The sequence below is a fragment of the Neodiprion fabricii genome, chromosome 1, assembly GCF_021155785.1.
Source record: "Neodiprion fabricii isolate iyNeoFabr1 chromosome 1, iyNeoFabr1.1, whole genome shotgun sequence".
Lineage (NCBI taxonomy): Eukaryota > Metazoa > Arthropoda > Insecta > Hymenoptera > Diprionidae > Neodiprion > Neodiprion fabricii.
The window spans coordinates 33,718,107-33,729,277 of NC_060239.1; the positions used below are offsets into that span (position 1 = coordinate 33,718,107).

The following is an 11,171-nucleotide window of genomic DNA, read 5'->3' on the forward strand; positions in this document are numbered from 1 at the left end:
GGTTCGAGACACGTCATGCGTCCCATCCGCTTAACGTGGGTCTTCGAACGACGCGGCATGGCCGACGACTTTCCAAAGTCGTGTTTTTTCAAGTTTCCAAAATTTTATCGGCCTGTACTTGACCGTTCGTCCGACGTCGAGTACATGGGTACACTAAGACCGGTCAACGCCGGATGCACCTAGTCTTGTTTGAGATAAACGATCTAACTACTCTAAACCTGAACCTAAACCAACGCGACAGGTAAGCAGCAGCGTTTCGGGGGTGCCTGGAACAACATTCTGCCGTGCTACGTGGTCGAACTTGAACGAAACGTCGATGAAGTTACGGATTTTTCGGACGAAGTCAAGCGGCACAAGAATCCGATGTTAACGGATGCCGAGAACGAACTCGTCGAGGATTTTCAGGAAAAATACGAAAAGTACCTGGCGGAGAATCCAGACGTCGGCATGGCCCTCGCGGCGAATCAAAAACTCACCACGATGGTTCCGAACGATATTGGCAAGCTCACTATCATCCCGCCGCACGTTTATTCTTTGCTCGGTGCCGCCCAGGAACTTAAGATCAAGCAGGCCATCGCCGAAGAATCCCGCCGCAAAAGATTCAGACGCGGTAGTTCGAGCGTAGTTAAAAACGTGGACGATCAGAGCATCTCCTTTCGCCTCGATGACGACGAAGACGAGATATCCCGCCGCGTGATGACCGCGACCTCGATCAGAGGCTGGACAACCCAGAGATTTGCTGGCACCTCGAGAATCTCGGCCTTTCAGAGCCTGTCCAGGAAATCCGCAACTTCTTCCCGTAGGACCGATCCCAGCATCACAACGCTGAAGCGAGCCAGTCCGGATTCCAGCGGGATGCCTCTGCTCTCTATGGACCTGCCGGAAGCCGCCCCGCAAATCGTTACCATAAAGCCTAGCAATCAAGCGCTATCCTCCAGAGTCTCGAAAACATCAAGCACCAAATCCCCTTTTCAAAATTTCCCGAGCACTCTCGGTCCGCTATCTCCGTGCTCGAACTCCATTTTGTCCGGGGTGTCCGGGCCGCTGGGACAACCAAGAAAGATCCGTAGACCGATTTTCGTCAACTACCCGACGACGAGCATCGAGCTCAGGAACAAGGAGTACGAAGCAGTTCCAATCCTGGTGAACAATCAGATGCAGGCTCTGGTCCATACCGTCATGGACGTACTCGAACGGGTCAATCCAGCCAAGATGCGGAAGATCGTAGCGACAGCGAGCAGTCTGCTTGAAATTAGGAAGATGCTGATACGCCCCGACATACAAGCGTTCGTAGAATCCCTCGCTGGACAACCGCTAGTCTCCTCGCCAAGTAGCTTCGTCACATCGATGGCCTCCACCCTCTATGAGATAGACCCCCGCATCGAGAGCAGCATCGAAAAGGAGCTGGTTGCTAAGACCTTGCCTGTGCCACCCGCTCCAGCGTGGCATAGACTCGTCGAAGAGATACGAAATAATCTCTTCGTGGACCCGAATGCAGTAAGTGGAAAGGGGGCGAGGGTCAAAGTCGAGTCGTTTCGGAGCCAGAGGCAGAAACTGTTGGAGTCTAGACCTTGCAAGGGGTCGTGCGAAGAGAAGGACGTATTTGACGTTGACAATTCCTGTCCGCATTCAGAGTGAGACGTTAACTCGACTGAATCGAAGTGAATAATAGAGTTCATGGTTTTTCGTTTTTCAGTGTTGAAGGTAACAGAATGACGTGCGCATGCTGTTACGCGAAATGGAAGGGTTCACTCCCCGATACAGAGCAATCGGTATTCCCCGACTTCTCTTTTCTCGACGATAATGAGAGCGAATTAAGCCCGGAAAACGCAGCGAAATCTAAAAGCAATTTATTGGAAGTAACGACGGCCTCTCACGAAGATAAAGAACAAGGAAAACATAAGCATGGGAATTACGAAAAAAAGAAAAAACTTCACGGTATTTCGGATCCTTTTGTCAAGAACTCCAAGTCCGGGAACACGGCTCGAGCTCTCATCGTTCAGACCGCCACGATGACAAACGATATGAAACTTTTGACCCTAAAACCTGAATCAAAAACGATTGTATCTTCTGATCAGAGCACCGATCCTTTTCTGGGCAAATCAGAATATCCACATTCCTCGAGAAGCAAGCCTTCGAAGCGAGCACCACGCGCTATGGGATTAAAAGCGTCTAAAAGGGCTTTGTCAATGAAAGTGGGACAACAGCCGCGAAATTCTTCGTATCCCATCGATCGAAGTTCTCGATTGAGTCGAAAGGCGTCCGTGAAAAAATTTGCAGATAAATCAATCAGAGCTAAAGCGAAACCTTTCGTGGCGAGAACCTCTTTCGATCAAATTGAACAAAGGGAAAGCTACGAAGGATCGTCCAGTTTTTCGAGCTTGAATACCGAGAGCATGAACAGTGAGCGTCCGAAAAAGCCAGACTCAAAGATAGCCTTGAGAGACGATGAGTCATCACCAATGTGTCAGTTTAAAGTGAGTTGAGTACGTAACGTTTCGAGGAGCAATAAAACTACTGTAGGAAAATATTGTAGGATTTCTGGGCTAGAATTTCTAACTTTTTTGATTTTTTTGCTAGCCTTGGAAAGCGTCTCACGATCCCGGCTACCTGGACCCAGATCGCATAATATTACGGCGAATGACGAATCCGCAGAGAATCTTGGTAGGGCAAATGTGCGCTTCTTTGAAAACAAGAAAGACCAACATGGAAGGTGGGTTATATTACCAAACGATACAGTTTCTGGTCTGCCGATTGTCAAAGCTTTTACACAGGTATATATAAACGCTTTCTGTATCGCGTGATATCTTGAACGAGCATGCCGCATGCTAATCGACGTTCTACACGAATGATATGGTTTGTACTTTCGAGACGTTGAACCGCCCTGGATGTTGATTAGAAATAATTAATTGGATCGCGGTAAGAGAATGGCAATGGAGAAATTGTCTTGCAGAGCGTATCGAATGTCAAGGATAAATATAAAGCATCGAACAAGGTACACACTGCACTAGCTCTGAAGATTAGTCGATGCGAGCATGTCTTAATAAGCATACCTACCTACGTGAAAAGTTAAGGAAGTAGAAACCATATCCGTCAATAATAATTATCCACCGGTCAGTTGTAATAGACACAATGAATTTCCATAAATTTATAAGAATGAAAGATATGTACTTGGTCCGCGATAACCAGTTGCGGAAGTCAAGATGATCGGTAATTATTCAACATTCAACCGTATGATAGCGGCACAAATCGCGTTGCAACAGTCACGACCAACAGCAATTGTATGGTAATAACGATACACTCGCCACGAATCAGTGGATCTTGTGGTCGCCGAAGCTTTCTGCAGTTTCTAAGATCTATTATACATTATACATATACATGTTTGTCAATGCGTAAAGAAAATGTATTGATTAATCAGAGAAAAAAAAAAGTTCCTGCGATAATCGGATAATGCATGGAGTCGACCTCCGATCAAATTGACTCAATGAAACACAGTCTAGAACTATTGGATCGGTACTGGAATAATTGATTGAACTTCAAGACAGTTGTAGACGCCCATTGATCTAGTATTTAGTGTTTTTCGTTGTCCAAGCCTAATCGACGCTGTTTGTTTATTCTCTCTGGCAGGTCTAGTCAGGGAGAAAACACCGTTAGCAGCACTGATTGCGCCCGTGTTCTCTGACGAGAGTATCAAAATCCTGACAAAGGGAATACGCGGGGTGGGATCCAGGAAGAGGGAAGTGGCGCAGGAAAACGACGAGGGCGTAGCTATCGCCTCCGAGAAGCTAACTGGCCCAGTTCTTGCCAGGGTAATTCTGGCCTAGGCCTTAAGAGCGTAATAACGTCATCACACCGTGTGATAGATCAGTTATACCTATCTACCGTAAGGTATTTTAAGCGGGACTGCTAGATCACGCGACTATCTATAACGAGCGATGCAACTGGATCGTGCGAATTGATTCTTAAGCACGAAGCTTCGCGGGGTTTTGTCGGACGTGAATCGGGTTGAACAAACCTCATCGCACTCACCGATCACATCGCTGCAGTGAACTCTGTTCATAAAATCGGCAACATCGATCAAACATAAATTATAATTTTAATTTTGAACTAGTCAGATAATCGACAGTCGCGAAAGTTCTTTCGCATCTAATGACAGATCTTCATACGTGTTATATATAGCTGTAAATTTGTTTACACCCTCAATTTAATTCCAAAGTGAAAAGGTAATTCGTGATTATCTTGAAAGGAATATTAAATTACAGGTCCGACAAGCGGTCGCTGAAAATGAAACGCAGCGAAAACTGCAGTCTTTTTTGAAAAGTCAACTATAAAGCGGTAAATTTACGGGAGGATTACCCAGACTACAACATACCCGATACGTTTTAGGCGTAAACTGCGTAAGCACGTACACTACATCATGTTTTTTTTTGTTCGTTACTGCAATTGTTATTACAGTCGTGAGAAAGTTGTTCTCAGTTTATTTTACTCAATTTTTATTATCGAAGGTTTGCGTGCATATATAAGGCTCTTTATTTTTACAATTGTGAACTTACACGAACTGAGATATAATTCGTAATTTCATTTATACTAAATCGGAAGTACATACAATACTGCTGTGATTGAGTGAAATTACCATCATCCTTATTAACGACGAAAGAATGATGAGGAAAAATAGCTTTCTACTCCAGCCGTGTTGATTTATAATACATTTATAGCATTTACTTCTGCAATTTTTTATCTTTCATTTTCAAATTATGCATACTTTGATTTGTTCGTTTGTATTTCTCTTCCAGGAGAAGGAACGTATAGTTTTTTAAAACGACTATTAAGTAATTGCTCTAAGGTGCGCGAAGTTGAGTCTGAACTTTGATCATACATATATCGCAATTGGAAGTGAGTTATTCGTAAACATTAACGGTGCGACTAGCATCTGAATTAATGGTTGGATTCAATTATGATTTGCTTATTGATTTGAATATGGCAAAAACCTTTGGCACTGCACTATCTGTTGTTTGAAATTATTCTCGCTTCGTTATCGCGTTCGACCAGAATTCAGCACTGTTGTGCGTGCAACGTGCATTCAAACTATTTTGGGCCAAAAACGCATTTTCACAGGCATTTCATTGGACTCCACGTTTGTACTGAACATTGGGAAGAAGTACTCGAAAAAACAAAAAAAAAAAAAATAACGATATAAATGTGCGAACATCAATCCGTCACAGAGAAACCCTCAATGATTTAATCACAGCGATTACTTTCTCATCTACATAGTGTCGCATCCAATTGTGGAAGCCAAGGTAGTAAAAGTTTCATTTTCCGTCTATAATTCGGATCTTTCGCTATTGGATTCCTCTCCAGGTACACTGTTTGGAGTTTTTTATTAGCTGTCAAATTTTCCACAGTAGCCCAATCCTCTACGTGATTATCGTTCATCTGAAAAATGTTAAGTTGAAATAAAAACTATAGAAAAGTAAAATGTTACGGAAATTATACAATGTTTCTGCGTTGTTGATATTTTATCAAAGTGAAAAAAGTAGTAACGATTTTTAAACGATATCAAACTTACCCAAAAATCTTCGAGGTTATTCAAATGGTCAATGTTTTGAATTTTTTTAATTCTGTTATTAGCAACATCAAGTGTTGTTATATCTGGGCAATTATCCAAGCCTTGGATGCATGTTAAGCCATTTTCTGACAAGTAGAGCTGCTCCAGTTTGGTTAGAGTTTGCAAATTTTCAATTTTTGTAAGACGGTTGTCTTGCAGACTGATTACTTTGAGATTTGTCAAATTTTCGAGATTTTGTATTGTGGTAATTTTGTTCTTACCGAAAAATAAATTCGTCAGGTTGTTCAACCCGTCTAGATTTTTAATTTCTCTTATTTTGTTATCACCCAGTTCAAGAATGATAAGATTTTTCAGGTGAGATAAATTCTCAATTTCGGATAATCTATTCGATGAAAGGAACAGCTTATCTAATTTGGTCAAATTATCCAAACCCTCCAATTTCTTAATACGATTAAACGAAAGATCCAGGACTCTGAAAACAATGCAAGAAATATTCTAACAATGATATTAAACAATGCTGATTCTTGTTATTAATACAAAGTACAATACTCACTCGAGATTAACAAGCGCATCTAAATTCTCTATAACGGTAATTTGATTATCGCGCAATTCCAGTTCAACTAGTGTAGTTAAAGTATGTAAGTTTTCAATCTTCTTTATCAAGTTCCACGTGAAACATAAACGTTTAACTTTAGTCAGTGGTTCTAAATTCTCCAACTTTGTCAAACGAGAATGATTCAGATCCACTTCCTGACAAAAATAAAAAATATAACCGTGTACAACTACTTATCTGCTCATTTATACAACAAATAAATACAGGATGGGATAAATATTACATACCTGGACTTAAAAATAACTAATGAATTTACTCAAATTTTGGCGAAGAATTTTCTTGAGAAATTTTTTCGTTTTGTAACACGTAACTCTGTGATTTAGTACAATCAATGCAATTATCGAATCAAGCTAGTATAGCTTCATACAGAAATTTGAACTGAGAGAAATAATTCTTCAGTCAGGTTTGCATTTTATATGAATCGCTCGATATTTCTGAATATTACTGCGACAAATCAAAATTTCGAATTCCAGGCGCAAACATTCTGTGGCAGGTATGAAATATGAGTTTTAATTGGCTCAGCTGTTGATGGTTAGAACATTTGTTCCATTCATAATCTCAAAAACGAATGTTCAAAGAAACAGAGTCGGCATTGTGTTAAATGAATGCAATAACGAGGGTAGTAAGACGAAGCTGGTTTTGTAATTGCATATGATGCCCCAATTTTCCAATTTACTTTAAACGATTCGCAACGTCAAACATATTTTCAGCCAATAAACATCGAGACGCCAACGGCGGATGGACAGCGTTGCCAGAATAATTTAAAAGTAAACCTCAGTATATGCTCTAAGAAGTAAACCTGACTAACCTCGGTATCCGGATCGATAATCAATATTTCCCCCGGTTTTTCATCCTCGATTTCCGGCACCTCTTTTTCGGAATCCTCCTCACCGGACGCCTTGCCGTGTTCCTCGTCTGTGTAACAAACATAACCGTAACCATAACATAACCTTAATGTAACTTGTGAAAATATCGTTACTCATAATGCCCGATATACCAATTCGTTGATAATTACCATTGTTAGCCATCGCCCGCTGTTTTAGATCGCGATTTAAACAATCAACCACCACTAGCAGTTTAATTACTAATAAAGATCTGATTCCAAAATTAGACACAATACTAAGATGCCGGATGAATCAACTTCCCTCACACCCAAAGGGCAAGAAGTGAGTAATGACAGTTAATCACGCTCGCGTGACGTCAACACTCGATACGCATGTATCGAATTGCCCTCAAATTCGATTTTCAGCAATCGATATATGTAATTTGAAGCCAACGTCTCGCGTGACGCACTCTCCGCCTTATTTTGAACGATTCGCTTCCGACCCTCCCGACCCACTTACTGCAAATGTTTATAAGAGGATTTGCAGAATAAGTTCAAATTCATTTTATGGAATATCTAATTGATAAAATATCCCATTCACTTTACATGATATTGTCAAACAACTGAGTCAAGATTATTGAGCTGCAAAAAAATGTTCGAAATCTTGCAATCTGTTGTTGACGGAAGAATATATCTTCAGTCAACAACTCTGCACTGACGTTCGAGGATTGTCAGCAATATAAATTAACACTATCGCTATTTGAGTCACTGTGAATTTGAGCACATTGCATAAAATTACAGGCTAACTACAGGAATTATAAGTTGAGGATTACGCGCAATCAGATGAATAACTTTGAGATATTGATTAAAGTTTTTTTTTTTTTTTTTTAACAAATAAACTGTTGAAATAAACTTTATAGACTACGTATTGTGAGAATAAAAAATCGTGTGTGGTTTTTGTCATTCCACACTCGTTTATAATTCGCGAATGAAGCGTATGCGTAATAATTACAACCTCGTGATGAGATAATAATTGGTGTAGTAAACATTTCAGAGTTGATTTTCCAATTGTAACTGCGGGAAATTGGTAGTTATTAATTTTTGATGCTTTTGCTAACTTATGCCTAGTTACAAGGAATGTAAATTCACATAATCTCTCGTCAGAAGTTATTTCCTCTTTGGTGAATATAGTGGGTCCTTGTCTACCATGTCATCCAATTTAAGCTAAAATTCTTATTGAACGATCGAATCCAAATATAAATACTTGACATAATTTAATAACAGTATGATCCTATACTTATGTGAACACATAAATAAACGGATATCGAAGAAAGGACGCAGTGCTGAATTGAGTCTGAATTGAGCATAAAGAATCATCTACGCTTGTATACGTTTTCCAACTCATTACAGACTCTGGTTTGACAGCCACCTTATCCTTTTTGAACCACAAAATTCATCGACACTCATACGGGCAGAGTTGAGCTAACAGAAGATTTGAACATCCTTGTGAAAAACATGAGTCCTGATGTACCGCCCGGAATATGGCTAACCAAAAAAGACAGCATGGCTATCAGCTGCATTACCGCGCACAGAACTGTGAACGGTGTCGACTGTAAATGCAACGCGAAGTAAAGGGTGCCGATCAACGTTGTAAAGTATGAAATAGTGAAGCACCTTCTTTCTGCGGTGAAAAGCGATCGCAGATAACTCATTGGACCCCATAAAAAGCAGAAGCTGAAAGAAGACAAGAAATGAGAAGATTGTCCTATTTAAGTTTGCAAAGCAATGCTATGCTCATTTAAAAACTGGAAAATTAAATATTATCTTCAGGTAAAATTGAGCATAGTATCGCTTAAGACTTCAAATGACAAAAAAATACCTCATCAGAAAGAACAGGCTTCCTAGGGAGTAGAGTAATGCAAATTTTCTTGCTTTCAGCAGCAACACAGGAATGTAGATTGCAGACAAACAGAAGCACAGAACTCCCATGAAGAAGCATACAGCAAAGGCAGTCAGTCGTTGCAGTCTTGTCTAAAATAAGGAATTGGCGAATAAGTTCTGAGAAAGACTGGATGCTTCAAGTTGTGATACAATGCATCCGATTGATAAAAGAATGATGAAAAATAGTCGATATACTGCTGGGCCATATGAATGGCTAATTTTAGTGAAACTTCTCACATATCTGCATCGAACCTGTGGCTCAAAATATGATATTTCTAGGTTATGACGAAAGACCGTGATACCGACCATGCTGGGACAGCAGTCCTTCTTAGTCTCTTTGAACCATCCAGCCTCCTCTTGCGGCTCCTCTTCCCCTCTTCCTAGCCATTTTCCCAAAGACGGTTTCGGTATCGATACCGAGGGTATACCAATTTTGAATTGCTTTTCATTTTTACTGCTGAGAAGATATTCATTCAACTCTTTGTTCAGGTCGGCCATCGTGATACGTGGCCATGTTGAGTCAGCCGTGTAAAAAAATTGTCGATAAAGAAGCTCGACGGCTCGTCTCGGTGTTAACGCTTAGATTAGACCAAAGTGGTCTCTGCAACATAGTCTGTAATCACTTATATTTTTATTTACATGCCATTTACCATGATCTATTTACTACATGAATTTTTGTGATATGTCAGCGCTATTCGTGATTTTCGCTACTCGCCACCATTTGTCTGGTCAGTCATGAGTGAGGTCCAGTAAACAAAGTTGTGTGTGCTGTCCATAGTCAACAAATGCCAATGTCAACATAAAAGTACAATACATACAATCATGCATACAATACTAAAGTGCATTGTCCTCCTATCCACTTTAATGAATACGTAAACAGATGTCAAACAGACTAATTAAGGCTATCTCAGCGATGAGTACCTGTTAAACAGCGGATTGAATCGGTCTCCACGTTATTTTTGGTAACTTATTTCTCAGAACCACAATGTTATCAGTGCTGTTTTGAATTATGATTGACAATTGCGTAATGCGGTATGACAATTTTGACTTCATGTTTGAATACCTTACAAGTATACTGATATGAGTCTTCATTCATGCTTCTAGCTTATTATCTCTTATTAACCATGAACTCCACATCACTGATTTATAGGTTAAACATTCCTGCGAAACGTAAGACATTGGGTTGGTAGTACGGCGGTGAGTTGCAATCTGATAATTTGCTACCAATATTGAAAATGTCTAAGAAAACTGACAAGAGTAACAGCATTGTCTTGAGCTATCGAGACAGCCTGCTAAGAGAGACTGACGTGCAGCTCCTGCAAGGGCCGCATTGGATTAATGATGCAGTTATTGGATTTTACTTTGAATACCTGGGTGAGAAAATGGATGAGCAGTCCGAAGGTTTATTATTCGTTAGCCCAGAATTAACTCAACTGCTGAAACTCACAGACCCCTCGGATTATGGCATGCTGTTAGAACCCATTAGAGCAAAGTCAAGATCATTCGTATTCTTTCCATTAAATAACTGCGACGATAAGGAAAGTCCTGGTGGCACCCATTGGAGCCTACTTGTATATTCTAAGCTGGAAAGGATATGCTTTCACTTTGACTCATCTAAAGGTATGAACAGTCAAGTTGCAAGAAATTTTGCAACAAGTATTGCAGACTACTTTGGCATAAAGAGATTGGGATCATACCTTGAAGTTGATACACCACAGCAAAGTAATGGCTATGACTGTGGACTATATGTTTTATGCACTACGGAGTTAGTTGCCATTCACGCAGCCTCAAAGTCACAAGTTAAAGGATGTGACTTTTTAGGCCTTGAAGCATTGGTTAATGGAAAGCGGAAACACTTGATAGAACTGATTAATTATTTGAGAAACGACGAATCATAGATCGACAGATAACTGCGATGGTGAACTGAATAGTTGCATTATTTTCGTATGAATAAAAATTGATTTATTCGGTACATAAATATATATATATATATATAAATATTATCTTAGCTTTGTTGAATACTTGGAATATTACAATAGATATTAGTATCCTCAGACTGGAAAATCTTTTGTTTAGGCCTGTTGCTAATATAGGTAGATTTCATACTTTGTTTCAAGAATCGAGGTATTCAATGGCAATGTACTGTGTTACGTCTTTAGAATACATTCTTTGAATAAGTTTATTTTCGTTTTGTAATATTGTTGAAAAAAAGGAAAATTTCAAATAAA

The 11,171-nt window shown here is 39.9% G+C and overlaps 4 protein-coding genes across 6 annotated transcripts; 2 read left to right on the plus strand and 2 right to left on the minus strand.

Annotated features, from left to right (window-relative positions):
* Positions 1–2,378: 2,378 nt before the first annotated feature.
* LOC124187710 lies at positions 2,379–4,972 on the plus strand. 2 transcript variants are annotated; one of them, XM_046579768.1, is made up of 4 exons: positions 2,379–2,486; positions 2,581–2,713; positions 3,628–3,809; positions 4,263–4,972. In XM_046579768.1, the coding sequence occupies exons 2-4, from the start codon at positions 2,641–2,643 to the stop codon at positions 4,329–4,331; spliced, it is 324 nt and encodes a 107-aa protein (XP_046435724.1). In that variant the 5' UTR covers positions 2,379–2,486; positions 2,581–2,640; the 3' UTR covers positions 4,332–4,972. The 2 variants fall into 2 exon arrangements, with proteins under 2 accessions (XP_046435724.1, XP_046435725.1); XM_046579769.1 differs by having other exon boundaries at positions 2,473–2,477.
* Positions 4,973–5,223: 251 nt separating this feature from the next.
* Positions 5,224–7,381, minus strand: LOC124187705 (protein phosphatase 1 regulatory subunit 7-like). Of its 2 annotated transcripts, none has more exons than XM_046579759.1 (5): positions 7,177–7,381; positions 6,988–7,094; positions 6,120–6,316; positions 5,567–6,038; positions 5,224–5,433 (listed from the first exon to the last, which is right to left on the minus strand). In XM_046579759.1, exons 1-5 carry the CDS (start codon positions 7,205–7,207, stop codon positions 5,260–5,262), a joined length of 981 nt encoding a protein of 326 aa, XP_046435715.1. In that variant the 5' UTR covers positions 7,208–7,381; the 3' UTR covers positions 5,224–5,259. The 2 variants fall into 2 exon arrangements, with proteins under 2 accessions (XP_046435715.1, XP_046435716.1); XM_046579760.1 differs by having other exon boundaries at positions 7,195–7,376.
* Positions 7,382–7,561: 180 nt separating this feature from the next.
* LOC124187709 (protein transport protein SFT2) lies at positions 7,562–9,441 on the minus strand. Its single transcript, XM_046579767.1, has 3 exons — positions 9,250–9,441; positions 8,882–9,033; positions 7,562–8,736 (listed from the first exon to the last, which is right to left on the minus strand). The coding sequence occupies exons 1-3, from the start codon at positions 9,439–9,441 to the stop codon at positions 8,466–8,468; spliced, it is 615 nt and encodes a 204-aa protein (XP_046435723.1). The 3' UTR covers positions 7,562–8,465.
* A 319-nt stretch (positions 9,442–9,760) lies between these two features.
* LOC124187708 (sentrin-specific protease 8) lies at positions 9,761–11,139 on the plus strand. The gene is made up of 2 exons (XM_046579766.1): positions 9,761–9,905; positions 10,094–11,139. Exon 2 carries the CDS (start codon positions 10,179–10,181, stop codon positions 10,839–10,841), a length of 663 nt encoding a protein of 220 aa, XP_046435722.1. The 5' UTR covers positions 9,761–9,905; positions 10,094–10,178; the 3' UTR covers positions 10,842–11,139.
* Positions 11,140–11,171: the final 32 nt, after the last annotated feature.

Excerpts from the sequence above, each read along its gene's own strand:
- LOC124187708 (XM_046579766.1), top strand. The coding sequence starts at position 10,179 with ATGTCTAAGAAAACTGACAAGAGTAACAGCATTGTCTTGAGCTATCGA.
- LOC124187709 (XM_046579767.1), bottom strand. The coding sequence starts at position 9,441 with ATGGCCGACCTGAACAAAGAGTTGAATGAATATCTTCTCAGCAGTAAA. Across the intron at positions 9,034-9,249 it reads AGGACTGCTGTCCCAGCATG|ACAAGACTGCAACGACTGAC; the intron begins GTCGGTATCACG and ends TCCTTATTTTAG. Across the intron at positions 8,737-8,881 it reads AGCCTGTTCTTTCTGATGAG|CTTCTGCTTTTTATGGGGTC; the intron begins GTATTTTTTTGT and ends GTCTTCTTTCAG.
- LOC124187705 (XM_046579759.1), bottom strand. The coding sequence starts at position 7,207 with ATGGCTAACAATGGTAATTATCAACGAATTG. Across the intron at positions 7,095-7,176 it reads TGGTAATTATCAACGAATTG|ACGAGGAACACGGCAAGGCG; the intron begins GTATATCGGGCA and ends TTTGTTACACAG. Across the intron at positions 6,039-6,119 it reads GATGCGCTTGTTAATCTCGA|AGTCCTGGATCTTTCGTTTA; the intron begins GTGAGTATTGTA and ends CATTGTTTTCAG.
- LOC124187710 (XM_046579768.1), top strand. The coding sequence starts at position 2,641 with ATGACGAATCCGCAGAGAATCTTGGTAGGGCAAATGTGCGCTTCTTTG. Across the intron at positions 2,714-3,627 it reads AAGAAAGACCAACATGGAAG|GTCTAGTCAGGGAGAAAACA; the intron begins GTGGGTTATATT and ends TCTCTCTGGCAG. Across the intron at positions 3,810-4,262 it reads CTGGCCCAGTTCTTGCCAGG|GTCCGACAAGCGGTCGCTGA; the intron begins GTAATTCTGGCC and ends ATTAAATTACAG.